General features: G+C 36.3%; 1 protein-coding gene across 4 annotated transcripts in view; it reads right to left on the bottom strand.

Annotated features, from left to right (window-relative positions):
- Positions 1–17,380, bottom strand: part of LOC145268715 (uncharacterized) — a 144,221-nt gene that overhangs the window by 120,825 nt on the left and 6,016 nt on the right. For 2 of the 4 annotated variants that reach the window (XM_080124258.1, XM_080124260.1), the window contains exon 2: positions 16,786–16,906. In XM_080124258.1, coding sequence (XP_079980384.1) covers positions 16,786–16,906 — 121 coding nt within the window. Of the gene's footprint in view, positions 1–2,095; positions 2,186–16,785; positions 16,907–17,380 lie in introns of those variants that run through there. The other 2 variants (XM_080124262.1, XM_080124263.1) reach the window with 2 other exon arrangements.

Genomic DNA, 17,380 nt, shown 5'->3' with positions numbered 1-17,380 from the left:
TTTACAATTTTCCTTTTTATCTTCTCCAATCTCCGAATAGTCCTTTTTGTGTTTTTCTCGAAATTGTATATGTTGGATGCATAATCGCGAGCGCTTTCGACAGTCGCGAAGATTGACTCTCCACCTCTCTGACTCTAGCTCCATATCACAACATTTGAAGGGACATGGAATTTCAAAGAATTATGGTAGAAAATACAAGAGTATGTCAGAGTGAGAGAAATGTAAATAGGCTAAGAATACTCGAAGTATTGTACATTAAAACAAAGAAGCCTCAAATAAATAATATTAATTATGAGTGCAGCCGGAACATTTTGAAATGTTTGGGATAAATGTTTGATAATGTATATATGTGTTTGTATATATAAATCTGTTTAATATATGCAAAAAAAAAAAAATTCCCCCACTTAACTTGTAACAAATTACCACGTGACTAGGAAAAAAAAATATATATATACATATAAGTAAATTAAAAAACAATCCCGACATTTATTTCTACAATATGCCTGAGGATGATAGAAGTACTTCTGTCGAAAGCGCTCGCGATTATGGATCCAACATATACAATTTCGAGAAAAACACAAAAGGACTATTCGGAGATTGGAGAAGATAAAAAGGAAAATTGTAAAACAGAATAATTCCGTGCTATTCAATAATATTTGTCTAAATAAAAAAATGCTGCCTAAATATACACAATATATAAACTAGCATATAAAAAAAACAAAAAACATTTAACCTAGATTTAAAACAGGTCAAGACACTAGATATCTATGCTAAATAACACACACACAAAGGAACGGCTCAACCGGAGGTCAACTGGACCTTTGTCCTGTAAGTGCCTGCTCATTGGCTAATTAGGAAGGATGCAGTGGATACTAGAAAGCTGATTGGCTAACTAAAAACTCAATAGGAAGTGCATATATAAAAACGCGAGACAACCACAAAATTATCGCATAAGCCTGAAGAATCCTAGAGTGGATGAAACGTGGAATATTCTGTTATATATATGGCAATTCTAATTGCCATATATATTTCATAACTTACTAACTAGCTCCACCTACGTATTGAGCACTGTTGAAGTAAATACTTAAAGTTTACGCATAAATTTATACTTTTGTATATTAATTTATGTGAGTAAATGGAGTAGTTATGTATGTATATATATATATATATATATATATATATATATATATATATATATATATATATAGAGAGAGAGAGAGAGAGAGAGAGAGAGAGAGGTGGAGTATAAGTAGTAAAAAGTGCTCAATACGGTAGTAGAGCTGAATATGTTTTTTATTTTTACAGCTTCAAAATATAAACTTAGTCCATTACAATTGTTTCCATAGACAGAGGGATTCCCTTTGTGTTTCGTCAAATGGTGAAAGTTAAAAAAACAAAAAAACTTTTCACCATCCGACGAAACAGACAGGGAATTCCTCTCTCCGTGGAAATGGACTAAGTTAGTATCTTGAGGTTGAAAAATAAAATACACACACACACACACACACACACACACACACACACTGTTAAAAGTTCACGTATGCTTCAAGGATACTGATTTAAAGGTTATGATGGGTTTTTTTTTTGAAGCATGAAAGCGATGTTGCTTTTTGTATTTAATATTTTTATTGTTATTTTTTATATTTCAAGTGGACCTCCGCTCTTGGTCATATAAAAAGTATCGAAACTTCAATATTTTTTTGTGACCAAGAGCGGGGGGGGGGATCCGCTTGAAAAATTAAAAAAAATATCAATAAAAATATTAAATACAAAAAGTGACATCGTTTTCATGCTTCAGAAAACCCATCGTAACCTTTAAATCACTATATATATATATATATATATATATATATATATATATATATATATATATATAAAGCATATATATGTGTGTGGGGGGGGGGAGACGTGCTCCCTTACGGAGATTAAAATCAAGATATAATGATACTAAACCTTATGTCTAGAATCCTTATTCCAATTTCTTCAAATCAGTTATCCCGAGAAAGTCTTGAAGTAAAGACAAAACTTTGGTGAATATAAAAGCAACTTTCGGTTTTCCCTGTTTCATTTTACATATACATATATATTTACTTACCTCAGTGACCAACATTTGTAAAATCCATTTACGTCGAAATCAATAAAACAAAATAAAATCGATCTCATCAAATGATCGCATTGTTTTTTGTTTTTTTTGTTTTGTTTTGTTTTTTTTTTATCTTATCGATGTTGTGTCCTTGTAGTGCAGTGCACTTGCTTGATAACAATTGGAAACGCGTGCGTCCGTAAAAAAAAAAAAATTTTTTTTTAAATAGGTTTAATCATTGCGAATGAAATTTCAGGTGCCAAAATTCTTTGTGAATAAAAAGATAAAAAGTTTAAAGGAGAAAATTCTGGACTTGTTATTGACGTTAAATCTTTCTGTTTCAATCTTTTAATTATTTACATCATTCCGTTACTCACAAACTTTTTTCATCATCCCCTCCTCTCTCTCTCTCTCTCCCTCTCTCTTTCTCTCTCTCTCTCTCTCTCTCTCAATGACTATTGTCCTTGTGGCAATCTTTTAGTCCATGTAGGGCAACCCTATTAGTCCTCGCGCGAAAGAGCAGGACACATGTTTTAAATAATAATAATAGAATAACAATAACAAAGACTTTCGCTGGCGAGGACTACTATTGACCGTAACCAGTTATACAGTCCTTTGGAAATTTTCATCTCTATTTTTCCTGTTATCTACTGAATATTTTTAATGAAACCTATATGAAATATGTTCCTTATTAAATTGTAAAGATTTTCTATTCTGAAGTTTAAAAAAATTTAATCTAAAAAAGTTATTAATATTAATAAATTAAATAAGATATAATCTTAAAAAGATACGATACAAGTTAGAAAAGCATTTTATCCAAGGCATGAAAATTGTTAAACAAAATGTTTTTACTGTAGGCTTTAAAAATAAAGGTACAAAATTCAAAGTGCACTTTTATAAGTTTTACAAAGTAAGGTATTAAATTTTTATACCTTACTTTGTAAAACTTATAAAAGTGCACTTTGAAGATAAATAAATTTCAAATTGAATCTTGTACCTTTATTTTTAAAGCCTATAGTAAAAACATTTTGTTTAACAATTTTCATGCCTTGGATGAAATCCTTTTCTAACTTGTATACCAAGAGCCTCTCACTATCCAGCTCCCATTTCCCACCTTTCGGGAGCTGGTCACCTCCACCCCCCCCCTCTCTCTCTCCACATTAAAAACGGCCTTGTGCCTAATTTGCTCAGTGGAGAAGCGAATAAATACCCCCCCTCTCTCTCTCATTCTTCCTATCTTCTCTCTCTCTCTCTCTCTCTCGCTCTTCTCTCTCTCTTGTCTTCCATTTTCCTGCTTTCCAGCTGACTACAATATGGTTGTCTTCAAGTCCAACATAAACAAATTCTTGTTGAACCATCCTCTTAAGTCAACAAATTTACCAAATTTCCACGACTAACGATTACTTCATTTTCCCTTTGACCACTGTACACTTATTAATCCTTATTCTCGAGTGGCCTCCAGGTCTTGATAAGTGGTGTCTCCTTTTGTAAAAAAAAACAAAATTATTTAGATGACTCCATTATTCTCACCACTTCTCTTACTTCAGAATACATTGTGGTGCCATAATAGACCCTCTTTCTTCTTGTCCCCTCTCTTTCTCCTTTTCACTCTCCCCCCTCCTCTCTCTCTCTCTTACCCTTTTCCTTTCCCTTTTCCCTAGTACTCTTTTCTCTCTCTTTTAATTTGTTACATCATTCCATTCCTCTCTCTACTTTTCTTATCATTTCCTTTCTCTCTTTCCTCTGTCTTCTTTCTATCTCTCTCCTTTCCTTCTATATTTTAATTATCTACATCACTCCATTACTCTCACCACTTCTGTTATTTCACAATGCATTGTGATGTCATAATAGACGCTCTTCCCCATTGCTCCTCTCTTTCACTCTCTCTCTCTCTTCCTCATTCTCCCCATCTTTTTTCTCTCACTCTCTATAACCCTTTTCCTTTCCCTTTTCCCCAGTTATCTCCCTTTTCTCTTTCCTCTGCTTTTCTTTCTATCTCTCCCATTTCACTCTATCTGTCTCTGCTTTATCGTTAATTTTCATCTAAGCTCTAATATATGGTCCCTCCTTGGCCTTACTTTCATGAAAAACACTTGTCTAGCTGAAACTACTATCAATAATTTCCCCCACTCTTTATCTGTGCTTAAACTTAAATGCAGATTCCATGAACAAAACTTCTTTCTTAGAACTGCACGCTGTGGAACTCTCTTCCATTTTCCTGCTTTCCATCTGACTACAATATGGTTGTCTTCAAGTCCAATGTAAACAAGTTCTTGATGAGTCGTCTCTTTAACTTATCTAATTTACCAAATTTCTACTACTAGCAATTACTTTATTTTCCCATTGACCACTGTACACTCATTAATCCTTATCCTCGAGTGGCCTCTGGGCCTTGATAAGTTGTGACTCCTTTGTAAAAAAAAAAAATGATTCACATGACTCCATTATTCTCCCCACTTTCTTATTTCAGAATACATTGTGATATCTTAATAGACCCTCTTTGTCATTCATCACCTCTCTCTCTCTCTCTCTCTCTCTCTTTTTATCTCTCTCTCTCTCTCATGCTTCCCATCCTTTTTCTCTCACTTTCTCTGACCCTTTTCCTTTCCCTTTTGCCACTGTTCTTTCCTCTTTCTCTCTCTCTCTTTTAATTCGCTGCATCATTCCATCCCTCTACTTCTCTTATCATTTTCCTTGTCCCCCCATCCCCTCTCTCTCCTCCCTTCCTTGTCTTTCTATCTCTCCTATTTCCTATCTCTCTACTCTTTCTCTCTCCCTATTTTAGATTATTTACATCATTCCATACCTCTCACTACTTATCACGTTACTCCCTCCCCCTCTCTCTTCCATCTCTTTTCGTTTTATCTTATCTGACTAAAATATTTACATACAGATTCAAAGGATTTCAGAATACATCGTTATATAATAGACCCATTCTCTCTCTCTCTCTCTCTCTCATCAATTCTATCTCTCTACCCCTTCTCCTTCTTGTTTTTAGAGATTCGAGATGCACCTCGATATAGTAAAAGTAAACGAAAAAATAGCACGAATGGAAAAACGAAACCTCTTTTTACATAATGACGAAACTGCTTATTTAAATAGCAAAAACTTTGGGCAGTAATCCGAGTGAAGAAAATGAAGGGTTTAAAAATTTTTAGCTGTCGAAGGTCGGCCAGCAGTTATATTCAGGTGAAGATCGTCAATGCTGAACATTCAATGGACATGGCCAGGAGAGAGAGAGAGAGAGAGAGAGAGAGAGAGAGAGAGAGAGAGAGAGAGAGAGAATGTCTTTCTTTGATACTTCTGGGCTCACTCTGCTTATCATAATAGCATATCACCACACAAGCAGTAAGGCCAGGCATATAAAATCAACAGTAGACTCTTTGATATTACAGCTTATCCTGCCTTTGTTAAGGTAGAGTACAAAATAGACTTCGTGTCTTAGTGGGAGATGCCCTTTTCTCTTCTCTGCAACCTCTCTCCCACAGAAGAGACGTTGCGAGCCTGTCTTTGTTTTATCATTATTTCCATGGCAAGTGCTCATCTGAGCTTCAATCTATGGTCCCCCCTAGCTGAAACCACTGTCAGTAATTTTCCCCACTTTTATCTGTGCCTAAATCAAAACGTAGATTCCATGAACAAAGCTTCTTTCTTAGAAGTGCACGCCTGTGGGACTCTCTTCCGTTGCCTGTTTCCCACCTGACTACAATTTGGATGTCTTCAAGTCCAACATAAACAAATTCCTGATGAATCGCCCCCTTAAGTAAGTCACTTTATCAAATCTCCAATACTAACGATTACTACGATACTATCCCATTGATTACTGTACACGCAATAACCCTTATCCCCGAGTGGTTTCCAGGCCTTGATAAGTGGAGACTACCATGTAAAAAACAAAACAAAAAAGAAACACTCGTCTAGCTGAAAACACTATCAATAATTTCCCCCACTCTTTATCTGTGCCTAAACCTAAACATAGATTCCAAGAACAAAGCATCTTTCTTAGAACTGCACACTTGTGGAAATGTCTTCCGTTTTCCTGCTTTCCAGCTGACTACAATATGCTTGCCTTCAAGTTCAATGTAAACAAGTTCTTGATGAGCCGTTCCACTTAAGTTAACAAATTTACCGAATTTCCATTATTATCGATTACTATATTGTCAAAATGACTACTGTACACACTGTAACCCTTATCCTCGAGTGACCTCTGGGCCTTGATAAGTGATGATGCCTATGTAAAAAAAAAAAAAGAAGCGCACTCACAATGAATGTTTCTGTTTAGAATACAATTGAAGCATAATACTTGACTTCATGAATGAGTGAGAGAGAGAGACTTTGCAAGCCTGTCTCCACTTTATCGTTATTTTCATGGCAAGTGCTGTTCTGAGCTCCAACTATGGCCTGACTTTCACGAAAAACACTCGTCTAGCTGAAACCACTATCAATAATTTCCCCCACTCTGTATCTGTGTCTTAACCTAAATGTAGATTCCATGAACAAAGTTTCTTTTGTAGAACTGTACATCTGTGAAACTCTGTTCCGTTTTCCTGCTTTCCAACTGACTACAATATGGTTGTCTTCAAGTCTAATGTAAACAAGTTCTTGATGAGCCGTTCCCTTAAGTAATCCAATTTACCAAATTTCCACTACTAACGATTACTACGATATTTTCCCATTGACTAATCTACACTTATTAACCCTTATCCTCGAGTGGCCTCCAGGCCTTGAGAAGTGGTAACTCCTTTGTAAAAAAGAAAAAAATCCCCATAGTCCATCCATAGTCGGCAGTATCTGAGGTATTCCTCAGGTCCATATCATAACTTAGAGGGGTAGTCGTTAAGGATGTGTGTGATAATCTGCAGGCCGCCACCACAGAAACATTGAACACCTTAGGCATAGCCCTACTTGTGCGGGTTGTTCCATGTTTTGGCAACCTTCGCTCGGGTTCGGTTGCTGGGGGATCTTTCAGTACTAGAAGAGCCTTGTGGTTGTTATCTTTTATTGATTCATTCAACCAACGAAGGCAGAAGGATGCTGATGTTGTTCGTCCAAGGCATGTGACAGTGGCAAAGCTATTGCGAAATGGTAGTCCAAAGAATCCAAATAATGCAACTATCCACTCATCCAGCACAGCCGTAGCCAAGATTGAACTCACTACACTAGTTTGTAGTTTAATTCAAATCTTGTCGGTAGCTGAATACTTGATGCTTCGTCGGGGCTATCAAGAGTATTTTCTATCATGACGCTATCACTAGATGGGTTGCCTACCATGGCTTAAGAGAGTCTCGTCTACCCTCGAGAGTTTCCATGCGTAATAAAAACCTAAAAGAGAAGGCGAAGCAAAAAGAAAGGATAAAAAAGAGGGGAAAGAAGAAAGAGGAAAAGAAATTAAAAAAGAGGGGGGAAAAAACGTAACGTAACATGCGGCCGCAGCCAAGATTGAACTCACGACACAAGTTTGTCGTGTAATTCAAATCTTGTCGGTAGCTGAATACTTGATGCTTCACCAGGACTATCAAGGGTATTTTTTTATTGTGACGCCATCACTAGATGGAGTGCCTACCACGGCTTAAGAGAGTCTTGTTACCCTCGAGAGTTTCTCAACCTGGTATTTTACCTCGCGGTACATATAGCACCTCGCCTTCCCAAATGGTCACCCATCTGGTACTGGCCAGGCTTAATGTTACTTAACTTCAGTGATCTGGCGAATTATTGGTACAACTATAATTGTACCAATTTCAACTTTACTATGATGTGCGTGTGTTCAATATCTATGATAGACCTTATGTAGACACGAAGTTTGTAAACATGTGGTTAGGGTGATTAGCAGTTCCCTCTAAAGAGATTACTATTCACCATCATATGTTGACCAATACATACTAGGTTGACAAGAAGGTTCTTGTGGAATTTAAAATTTTAATTTCAAATGATGTATTTTAAAATAAGTTTTCGTTATAATATCTCTACTTTATATATAATTTTAAAAAGCATTTTCACTCTATCTAATTGTTTAAATTTCTAACAATCGTTTTAAAACAATTATGTTATTTTTTTTTTACACAGGAGTCACCACTTATCAAGGCCCGGAGGCCACTCGAGGATAAGGGTTAATGTAACTATAGCGTTTTTAAAATAGGTAGTTGGATTTTTGTCGGTTGGATTACGTAGGGGGACAGTTCACCAAAAACTTGTTTACATTGGACTCTAAGACAATCAGGTTTTCTTTTCAGAACGTTAACTTCAAGATGGAAAAGAGCAAATTCGCATAATTTTCTTATTTACATTCAAGCTAGGCCAGAAAAGCTGCAAAAACAGCTTGCAATATCAGCGAAGCATTTGGCCCAGGAACCGCTACTGAATGCACAGCACAATGGTGGTTTAAGGAATTTTGTGGCGGTGACAAGAGTCTTGAAGATAATGAGCATAGAGGTCAGCCATCGAATGTTGACAACGATCAATTAAGAGTCTTAGTTAAAGCCAATCCATGCACAACTGTTCAAGAAATTGCTTCTGAATTAGAGGTAACGTATTCAAGTGTAATGTGAACCAACATCTTGCTGCCCAACTCCCTACATAGTACCCCTGTAGCTTATGTCCCTGATAGTAGCCCGCTACATCAAAGTGGCAACGTGCCTTCTTTGGGGTGAAAATGTAATAAAAAAAATTTAAAAAAAAAAAGATATCCTTGTGTCAGATTAAAAATAACTTAAGCTCTTTTGGAGGTCGGAAGCTCAATCCTCAGTGCGGGCGACACTCAAAATACTATATCGAATTATTAGTTCTACCCAGTTATGGCTGACGGAATGAGAGCATGTTACCTCAGTGAATTAAATAAAGAGTTCCATATTCCCAAGTTTGACAGAAAAATTCCCGAGTTCGACAAGACACACCTGAAGAAGGTCGGAAGTAACATCGACTGACACCTTGTGTGAATGGCACTCAAGATGAGACCAGTAGTCCGAATCATCATCCTATCATTTCGCTCCACCTCAAGATCAATCATCGGGCAGTGTCCGAGGCATGCCTCAGGTCTACATCGGAGCATGCTTCGCTTAGGGAACATTCTGTGAGGATGTGTGCGTCCTGTATATAACCCCACCTGTGAAGGCTGTCTTGTGTTTTGGCAACCTTCACTCATGCCTGGTTGAGTGTTATTCACTCTCTCCGAGGAAGTTCAGAGTCTTCTGGGAGATTTTCTTTTGATGTTGGAAAAGCCTTGTTTTTTGTTGTCTTTGACATTTCACCAATGTAGATGGAAGGACACTGACCGACCAAGATTCATAAAGATACAAAGAAGTTTATTTGGGGACAAATGGAATCAATGCGCCCTGCAAGCTGATTGGTCAGACTGTATGGTTGTGGGAACATGATGAGAATTGACAGCCAACCGGATGTTAACGCATCCACGATGAGAGACAAAATAAAAAATCGTCATTTGCACATGGCTCCACGCATCGCTTCCGATGAAGAAAAAAATAAGATAACCACAAAATAATTATCAACGAATGGCAGAGATCCGCGCCTAAAATAAACACCTCAAATATCACAGTCGCTGGGAGCCAGTTTGCGACTATAAAAACGAGGTATTTGAGGGAACCGAGAGGAGGGAACAAGAGATTTTCACCCAGCTGCGTCAGTGAACGCACGGACATTCTCCCACCCGACCTAAAGAGATGAAGAAGGAAAAGAAATAAGGCACCAGTGACCTGAAGCCGACTACGCTCTCATGTTATGGGCCAAACGCCGAGGCCATCTGGTCAAATCACTTCGCAGGGACATTGATTCGTGAGAGAAAATAAATCTTTATTTTAGGTATGATTGCTTTATCTTCCCCATCTCTTTCTTTCTACCATTTTCCCCATCTTTTAACTATGTACATCATTCCTCTCACCACTTCTCTTACCATTTCGCCCCCCCCCATCTCTTTCTTCATCAACTCTTTTTCTGTTTTATTCACTCTTTGTTTATGTCATTCGCTCTTCCTCCCAACATCTAAAAACATGACCGGGCGCAATTCTAATTGATGCTGTAAATACAAGGGAAGTAACTCGAATATAGTTTTTTGACAGTCTCACAAAACTAAGAGAGATAACTCTATAATATTGTAACGAATCTTGCAAAACTAAGACAATTTGGCTTCTTCTTCTTCTTCTTGTTTTTTTTTATATTAAATCTTGTTTGATATTAAATGTTGTTGTTGTTGTTGTTTGATATTAAATGTTTTTGTTGTTGTTGTTGTTGTTTGATATTAAATCTTGTTTGATATTAAATGTTGTTGTTGTTGTTGTTTGATATTAAATGTTTTTATTGTTTTTGTAGTTTGATATTAAATCTTGTTTGATATTAAATGTTTTTGTTGTTGTTGTTGTTGTTGTCTGATATTAAATCTTGTTTGATATTAAATGTTTTTGTTGTTGTTGTTTGATATTAAATCTTGTTTGATATTAAATGTTGTTGTTGTTGCCTGATATTAAATCTTGTTTGATATTAAATGTTTTTGTTATTGTTGTTGTTGTTGTTTGATATTAAATCTTGTTTAATATTAAATGTTGTTGTTGTTGTTGTTTGATATTAAATGTTTTTGTTTTTGTTGTTGTTGTTGTTTGATATTAAATCTTGTTTGATATTAAATGTTTTTTGTTGTTGTTGTTTGATATTAAATGTTGTTGTTGTTGTTGTTGTTTGATATTAAATCTTGTTTGATATTAAATGTTGTTGTTGTTGTTTGATATTAAATCTTGTTTGATATTAAATATTGTTGTTGTTGTTGTTTGATATTAAATGAGAAAAACAAAAAAAACATTTTCATTGGCTACGAAACCTTTTCTTTTTTTTTTTTTTTAATTAAATGAGTAAAAGAAAACAATTTTTTGCAACAGTACATTGTAGTTAACGTAACGAAAAAGCGAGTAAAAAAAGAACAAACGCAAAAAAAAAAGAATCTTTTCTGTATACATGGAATCTTTATTTATGCAGAATAAGGCCAATTCTGAATAACGTAACTATTTAGAAACCTATTCTTGCGATGAAGATGATGAGGGTTAAAAAAAAACAAACTATTTTCTACATTCACCTGACAATGTAATAAACAAAAAGTACGGTAAAATTTTAATTTAACCCGAAAATCATATCTAAAAATTCGCATTGTCTGTACTCTGCATAAGCACTTTTGATGCGTATACAAAGAAAAGTGACGGATGAAACAAGGGAAATAAGTCAGTTTAACAACAAATTATTATCATTATTATTATCATTATTATTATTATTATTATTGTTGTTGTTATTATTATTATTATTATTATTATTGTCATCATCATCATCATCATCATCGTCGTCGTCGTCGTCGTCGGTGGCGGCGGCGGCTCACATGGGCTTTCACACAAGTCAACAAACGATCTGATTGGAAGCCTGTGGTGTTCTCTGGAGGCTGAGTGACAACAAGTCTCCCCAGACGTCCAGTTCTCTCCACCTCCTTCGATAGCATTTGCAAATGAATTTGCATTATCGCAACAGCCTCTTACCACCAATTTCTCGCCGGCAGCGGCCATTGGTTTATACTGGAACTTGAGTGGCACTAAGCCTCCCCAAGGTCCCAGTTCTCTTTGCGCTTGTCCAGCCGAGGTCTGGCTAGCGTTCTCTCCTCGGTCTTTCAGTCCTTCTTGACCCTTCTCAGCTCTTTGGTATCACTTTTTTATTGGGAGGAGCAGCGGTGATGAAACTATGCGGGGGGGGTGCATGATGAGAGTGTAGAACTTGTAGATATGCAGCTTCTGTGTTCTTCATTCCTTGTAACACTTATTCGTTATATTGTCTTCTTGTATTATTCTCCGCATTCAAGGGTTTTCCTTAATATTTCAGTCGTTTTCATTATCGTTAGTCGTTGTACTTTTGCAGTTATTCCACTGATTCCAATTTCTCCCATTCTTTTTTCAAAGTTTTTCGGAATTGTTCTTAGTGCTCCTACTATTATCGGTACCATTTTGATTTTCTTCATCATCCAAATCCCTTTTAACTCTCTGGCTAGCTCTGTGTATTTGCTTCGTTTCTCCTTTTCTTTCATACTCACCCTGTGGTCAGCTGGGACAGCAAAGTTTACGATTTGACAGGATTTTTCTTTCTTGTTAATTATTACGACATCTGGTCTTCTTGCTTGGATGGGTTTGTCCGTCTGTATGTCCATGTCCCATAGGATTTTGTGGTTCTCGTTTTTGAGTGCTGTTGTGGGTTTATGCTTGTACCATTTGTCTGTGCACTCAAAATGCAGTCATTTGCACAATTCCCAGTGCACCGCCCTCCCCACTTGGTCATGCCTGTTTTTGTATTCCTTTTGGGCCAGTTTGCTGCATTCACTTACTATATGGTTTATCGTTTCGTCTCTTTGTCCACAGAGTCTGCATTTGCTGTTTTCTTGTTTTATTAATTCTTGCTTTGATATGGTTGGTTCTTATCGAGTTATCTTGTGCTGCAGTTATTAGAGATTCAGTTTCTTGGTTTATATGTCCTTTTCGCATCCATGTCCAGGTGTTTTCGTTATTCTTATCTTTTGTCATTCTTATGAATCTTTTGTGGAGTTGTTTCTCTTCCTACTTCTCTTTTCTCATTTGTCTCTCTGTTTTCTGTTTTGTTGGGTTTTTTTCAGTGTTTCTCGCTGCCATAATTATCCTTTCAGTGTTTTGCATTATGTATTTTTCTAGTTCTTTTTCTGTGTCCTTCACACAGTCTTCTATACAGATCAGTCCTCTCCTGCCATCTTTCCTTTTCACGTAGAGCCTGTCAGTATCGTCCTTTGGGTGTAGTGCATTATGCATGGTCATGAGTTTCCTGGTTTTCTGGTAGAGTTGTCTCAGTTCTTCTTTTGTCCACCCTATAAACGGTCCAGAGTATCTTACTAGTGATACTGCCCATGTATTTATACCTTTTATTAGGTTTCTACTATATAATTTCGTTTCCAGGAGTTTTCTTGTTCTCCTGAGGTATTCCTTTCCAATTTTCTCTTTCATTTCTGTTGCTCTGATGGTGTCCGCTTCCAGAATTCCCAAATATTTATAGTTGTCTTGTTCCCCTAGTGTCCTCATTTCTATTTGGTTTGGTAGTTCCATGCCTTCTGTTGTTTCCAGTTTACCCTTTCTTATAACTAGTTCTGCGCACTTTTCCATTCCAAATTCCATTTGGATATCTTGGCTAAAGATCCTGGTAGTGTTAATTAGTGTCTCTAGCTCCTTTTCAGTCTTTGCAAAAAGTTTCAGATCGTCCATGTACATCAGGTGGTTCATTTTTTCTTCTGTATTGGAGAACTTGTATCCGGCTTGGCACTTTCTCAGAATACTGTTCAAGGGCATCATGGCTATGATGAACAGTAGTGGTGATAGTGAGTCCTTGGAAGGTGACTCTTTGTATGTTAATTTCTGTTATGTGTTGTCCATCAGCTGTCAATTTGAGTCTCCATGTTTTCATTGCATTTTCTATTACATTGATGATCTTGCTCGGTATTTTATATATTTTTAGGCATTCTATTATCCATGCTTGGGGGATCCTGCTACATGCTTTTTTGTAGTCGATCCATGCCATGGCTAAATTCTTTTTCCTCCTTTTTACCTCCTTTAGGATCTTTTGATCTATATATAGCAAGTCATGTGTTCCTCTTGTTCCTTTTTGGCATCCTTTCTGCTCCTTGGGGATGAGTCCACAGTTATTCAGGGAGTGGTAGATTTGTTCCCTCAGTTGTGCTGTCAATATCTTCCACATAGTTGGTAAACATGTGATTGGCCTATAGTTGCTAGGGACGGTTCCTTTCTCCATGTCCTTCTGTAGCAGTGTAGTTCTACCTTTTGTCATCCAGTTTGGTACGCTTGCTTCCTGTATTATTATTATTATTATTATTATTATTATTTATTTTTTTTATTTATTTTTTTTTTATTAGCGTCTCCCTGAAAATAGGTGGGATTTATTTCCAATCAATCCCGGCTCCAAACCAGGAGCTTCAAAGATCAAGAGTTTTCCTAAGGATGTTGATGGTTCCTACAATAGCAGAAGTCTGAAGGCCACCTAAAACATCGTGGATTCATCATTTTTTTTTTCAATTGCCCTTACAAATTGATACGACTGGGATTATTTGCGTTTTAACCCCGTATATACGGCCTATCTCCAAGGCCAATAGAACATAATCCCGAAATCTTAATTTGGTTAAATAACAAACTGCAGAAACAGCAATTTAATTAATTAAAAATTGAATATTTTCCAGTTTAACTACTACTACTACTACTACTACTACTAATAATAATAATAATAATAATAATAATGATAATGATATTTTTAAATTAAATTGTTAGGTGAAAGTACAGAATAGTTACAAAACACCCTTCTTTTCTTATTTGGAAACCAATGTCAAATTAAAAATTCTAAAATAAAAAAAAAGAAAAGGGTCTTGTACAAATCAAACAAGAAGGATTTTTTTTATAAAATTGTTAGCTGAAAGTAGAGAATAGTTACGAAACAACCCTCCTCTCCCCATGTTAAGAATGGCTTTCCAAATAATAATGATATTATTTTAGTGCAGTACAATAAATGCATAAATACCATCATTTTTTTTTATTGTTAGGTCTAAGTACAGAATAGTTACGAAACACCCTCCCCATGTTAAGAATGGTTTTCTAAGTAATAACGTTATTATTTCAGCGTGGTGCAATAAATGCATAAATATCATTATTATTTATTGTTAGGTGAAAGTACAGAATAGTTACAAAACGCCCTCCCAATGTTAAGAATGGCTTTCTAAGTAAAGTTATTATTTTAGCACGGTACAATAAGTGCATAAGTACCATCATTTTTTATTGTTAGGTGAAAGTACAGAATAGTTACGAAACACCCTCCCCATGTTAAGAATAACTTTCTAAATAATAACATTATTATTTCAGCACGGTACAATTAATGAATAAGTATCAATTTAGTTAAACAACAAACAGCAAAAACAGTATTTTAATTAAATTAATTAAAATTTGAATAGTTTGCAGTTTCGTTTTTATAAAGTACTAGCGAGGGGTACCCGGCGTTGCCCAGGTGTTTTGAGGTGTGTGTGGAAACTCCGGGGTGGGGGGGTGTTAAAAAATGTTTTGGTAGGTAAGGATCGAACCCGAACTGTTGAGGCAAAGTTGTAAATTAAAGTGTGAAAAAAAAAGTGCGACATTAACGATTGCCCCACCGCGAGATGCTAACGGAAACACGTTTGAATTTATTTAATTACTTGGATTTGGCAGGTGCCCGTTTTAATGAGTTAATGAGGTCAAGTTTTTTTGTAACGAACTGGGGAACCGTTTGTTAGGAGTCTCGAACCCAACCCTTTATTATTATTATGGGGGTACCTAGTGACATATAGCCGAGTGGTTCTAGACGTTGTATCAAAGTTTACAATTGCCCAAAGGTGCTGAGTTCAATCCTGAACGAAGGCAGTGAAAAAGTAACATTCAAAACAGAGAATCAGCAACTATGTCCCAGAACCTAGCTGGAGTCCAAACACGGTACCCCCGTAATAATAATAAAGGGTTGGGTTCGAGACTCCTAACAAACAGTTCCCCAGTTCGATACAAAAAAAAACACCTGATGAAGGCCGGAGGGCAAAACAACCGAAACATTGTGACTATAACAACCAAGATGAGGAAGTCAGTTCAACAATCTCAATCAAGAAAGTTCAAAGTTTAAATATGCGTGTGTAATCAATATATGTATGTGAGTTTTGGCAACATGGCATTGTGCATGTATGTGCATTGGTTTACCTTGTTCTTCTTAGTGTGTGTATAGCTATGATTAGTAGTTTGTTTCTGTTCACTTATTTGTGTGTAAGTATGTGTGATGAAGAACTGTAGTATTGGGAATCCCAGCTTAATTGCTATTTAGGTAGTTCTAGAAATAGAAAGTCATGTAAGTATATTTTCATTTCCCATCAGTGAGTTGACCGGGTAACAAAAGGTTAGGTTTGACAGGTATCAACCTAGAGAGAATGCACCGGAAATTAGGGGTGACACGGAAATTGTGGTCATAGGCTTCCAGTTGACGACCACATGCGGAGAGTGGTTTAGGCAGTAGAAGAAGCAGATCGGAGATTTCAGGTTTCTCTTGACAATCAGAGTTCGAGATAAAGGCATGCCTTAAATAAAAGATTGAAGCTTCAGTCCATCTTGTTGTCATTAATGAATCTGTCTGCAGTGACCACTCCCCAATGAGATGGCAGACCAGCGACCAGAAGATATCATCCGCTGGCTAAGGCAACCAGGTATGTACGCATTATACATTTGTACGTACACGTCTTGAAGACTTCCAAGGCAAGAAACGGTGTAAGGATAAGAACACACACCCACACACACATATAACAATCTCAATCAATGAAAACACCTCATCTCAAAAAATACAGACAATTACTTTGAACTTTCTTTACAAAATATTCATTTGCCATATGAACGTTTACGAACATGGAAATAATTTGTTAGATAACGAGGTAGATTGGCCTCCAAGAGGTGGGAGATATTGTGTTCTTAGAACGGGATCAGATATAAATGTATAAATTGTATGTATTGTTGTTCAGGGGATATGATATTGACATGTAAACTGAGTCATGTTGTACCGGAGAGTTATCACATGGGTATATATTACAGTTCATATTTACATAAAGATATCATTTTTTTATGAGAAGAATAATATATACTTCATACCTTTTCTTTCTCCAAGGGTTCTTCTATCTTCACTGCTGAGCTCCGTGATGAAACATGAAATGACCAACACCATAACCAATTGAGACTTCTGTTCTTCCTTCTTTTGTGAAGCCGCAGTTGTCTGAAATATAAATAAGAAAGATCAGGGAAGAAAAAGAGGAGAGAGAAAAAACTCTTGCTGATATTTTTTTAAGTGATGACCTGTACATTTCAGTTGACCTATATTATTTTGCCCTATATATTTTTTTCGCGCCTTTAACATTTCCTATCTGGGTCATTTTGACATTTGTTTCCCTTTATTTTATATTTAACTCTATCATCTTTTTTTTTCTCTTCTCTTTTTCTTCCCTGATCTTTCTTATTTATATTTATGTCTCGGAAATTTATTTCAGTTGTCTCAAATGGTCTTCACAGAATCCGCATTACATGCCTGTATGCTTATTTGTCACAGCCTCGCTTCCTGGCTTGAAGTACGTCTATTCACTTGCGTGACTAAACTCCAACTCTCGACTCTGAACTTCTCGACCTCCTGACCTCAGTTCCGTCACGTCATCATTCAAAAAGCACACGTATCTCTAACGTGTGACCTTTCCAC

This window comes from Euprymna scolopes, chromosome 44 (genome assembly GCF_053919585.1).
Source record: "Euprymna scolopes isolate OS-2025 chromosome 44, ASM5391958v1, whole genome shotgun sequence".
Classification (NCBI taxonomy): domain Eukaryota; kingdom Metazoa; phylum Mollusca; class Cephalopoda; order Sepiida; family Sepiolidae; genus Euprymna; species Euprymna scolopes.
The sequence above is the reverse complement of the archived record's forward strand: the minus strand, read 5'-3'. Positions and strand labels throughout refer to the sequence as shown.